Genomic DNA, 2247 nt, shown 5'->3' with positions numbered 1-2247 from the left:
ACAAAATCTATTCTGCCCTTCACCCATGATACACGTTCCAATATCACATACCATGGATAATGTATTCTCCACTGAAAATTTCATCTTATTATTATTTACTAATTCTTTTGTTATTACTAATTTTAATAATTATTGTTAATAGATGTTTTTAGACTGGAAAGATTGAATGTCTTTGTGAGTGGAAGATCATGCATCTCAAGTTTGTTTGAGTTCATTGATGAAGTGACCAGTAATGTTGAAGAGGGTAGGGTGGTATACATAGTCTGTATGGTTTTCACTCAGACCTTTGACAAGGTTACCATTGATAGGCAGTTCTGGAAGGTGAGAATCGCATGGACCCCAGAGGGAGCTGGCAAACTGTACACATAATTGGCTTCATGGTAGTAAGCAGTGGGTAATAGTGGAAGGATGCTCTCGGACTGGAGACCTGTGACACATGAAGTGCCTCAGGGGTCGCTGTTAGGCCCATTGCTGTTCGTTATCTGTATCAATTATATTCTTGCGAATGTACAAGGCATGATTAGGAAACTTGAAGATGACACTAAAATAGGTGATATCGTGGACAATGAGGACATATATCAGAAATTGCAGCAGGACCTTGATCAAACTGGAGAAGTTGGCCGAGGAATATTTTGGCAACGTTAGATCAAGGTAGGAGTTTCATGGTGATTGGTAGGACCTTAAGGAGTGTAATTGAGCAGAGAGACCATGGAGTTTAGGTCCACCGTTCTCTGAAAGTGGGGTCATAGTTAGACATGGTAGTGAAGAAGGCTTTTGCCAAACGAGCATGCATCGGTCAGGACATGAAGGAGAGCAGTTGGGAAGTTATGTGCAGTTATACAGGATGTTGGTGAGGCTGCACTTGTAGTGTTGTGTTCAGTTTTAGTCACATTGCGATCGGAAGGACGTTTTTAATTTGGAATGTGTGCGGACGGAATTTACAAAAATATTGCCAGGTCTCAACAGTATGAATTATAGGGAGAGATTGGACAAGCCAGGACTATTTTCTTTAGACAATAGGAGACTGAGAGGGATCTTATAGAAGTTTACATGGATAGGATAGATCCAGTCTTTCTTTTTCCGAGAGTTGGGGAATCGAGGAGGAGAGGGCACCAGTTTAAGGTGAGAGGGGAATGAATAAAGGGGAAACTGATGGAAACTGCTTTACACAGAGAGTGGTACACAAAGGGAATGAGCTGCCAAAGGAAGTGGTTGAAGCATTTGTATTAACGATATTTAAATGGCATTTGGACAAGTACGTGGACAGGAAACGACGAGAATGCTATAGGCCAAGTGCTGGGAATGAGGTTAGTGTGGTTGGATATTTGGGTCAGCATGGACGAGTTTAGGCCAAAGGGCCTCTCTGCCTCTCTCCATGCTGTAGGACTTGATGACCCTACAAATAGAACAGTATTTGGGTCAAATTCTCATTTTTCCTTTGGTCATGAGTTCGAACCATATTTGGACAATGTTCTTTCAAGTTAACATTGCAGATGTATTGCTTTTCAGTTTATTATCGACAATACGTGTGTGTTTGTGCGTGTGTGTGCGCGCGTGCGTGTGTCCGTGTGTGTTGTGCGTTTCTCAGTATTTTTCAAAGGAAAATATCAATGTATATATTTGCAATATCCTCTCGTCATTCCTCTTTCCTTCACAGTTTGAGTAACTTTGTTTTCGTCATAAATGTGTTGTTGCTGTGGTTCTGTTCGCCGAGCTGGAAGTTTTGTTGCAAACGTTTCGTCCACTGTCTAGGTGACATCCTCAGTGCTTGCTATCCTCCTGTAAAGCGCTTCTGTGGTGTTTCCTCCGGCATTTATAATGGCCTGTCCCTGCCGCTTCCAGTTGTCAGTTTCAGCTGTCCGCTGTAGTGGCCGGTATATTGGATCCAGGTCGATGTGTTTGTTGATGGAGTTTGTGGATGAGTGCCATGCTTCTAGGAATTCCCTGGCTGTTCTTTGTTTCACTTGCCTATAATGGTAGTGTTGTCCCAGTCGAATTCATGTTGCTTGTCGTCTGCGTGTGTTGCTACTAGGGATAGCTGGTCGTGTCGTTTCGTGGCTAGTTGATGTTCGTGGATGCGGATCGTTAGCTGTCTTCCTATTGTCTTATATAGTGTTTTGTGCAGTCCTTGCATGGGATTTTGTTCACTACTGTCTTCCTGTTTGTCCTATATAGTGTTTTGTGCAGTCCTTGCATGGGATTTTGTATACTACATTAGTTTTGCTCATGCTGGGTACGGGGTCCTTC

General features: G+C 42.7%; 1 protein-coding gene across 1 annotated transcript in view; it reads left to right on the top strand.

Annotated features, from left to right (window-relative positions):
* Positions 1–321, top strand: part of LOC122548308 (BCL-6 corepressor-like) — a gene marked incomplete at its 3' end in the record, with an annotated part of 82376 nt that extends 82055 nt beyond the window's left edge. The window contains exon 9 of the mRNA XM_043686834.1: positions 143–321. Coding sequence (XP_043542769.1) covers positions 143–321 — 179 coding nt within the window. The remainder of the gene's footprint in view (positions 1–142) is intronic.
* Between the last annotated feature and the right edge of the window lie 1926 nt (positions 322–2247).

The sequence above is a fragment of the Chiloscyllium plagiosum genome, unplaced genomic scaffold (assembly GCF_004010195.1).
Source record: "Chiloscyllium plagiosum isolate BGI_BamShark_2017 unplaced genomic scaffold, ASM401019v2 scaf_11386, whole genome shotgun sequence".
Classification (NCBI taxonomy): domain Eukaryota; kingdom Metazoa; phylum Chordata; class Chondrichthyes; order Orectolobiformes; family Hemiscylliidae; genus Chiloscyllium; species Chiloscyllium plagiosum.
The sequence above is the reverse complement of the archived record's forward strand: the minus strand, read 5'-3'. Positions and strand labels throughout refer to the sequence as shown.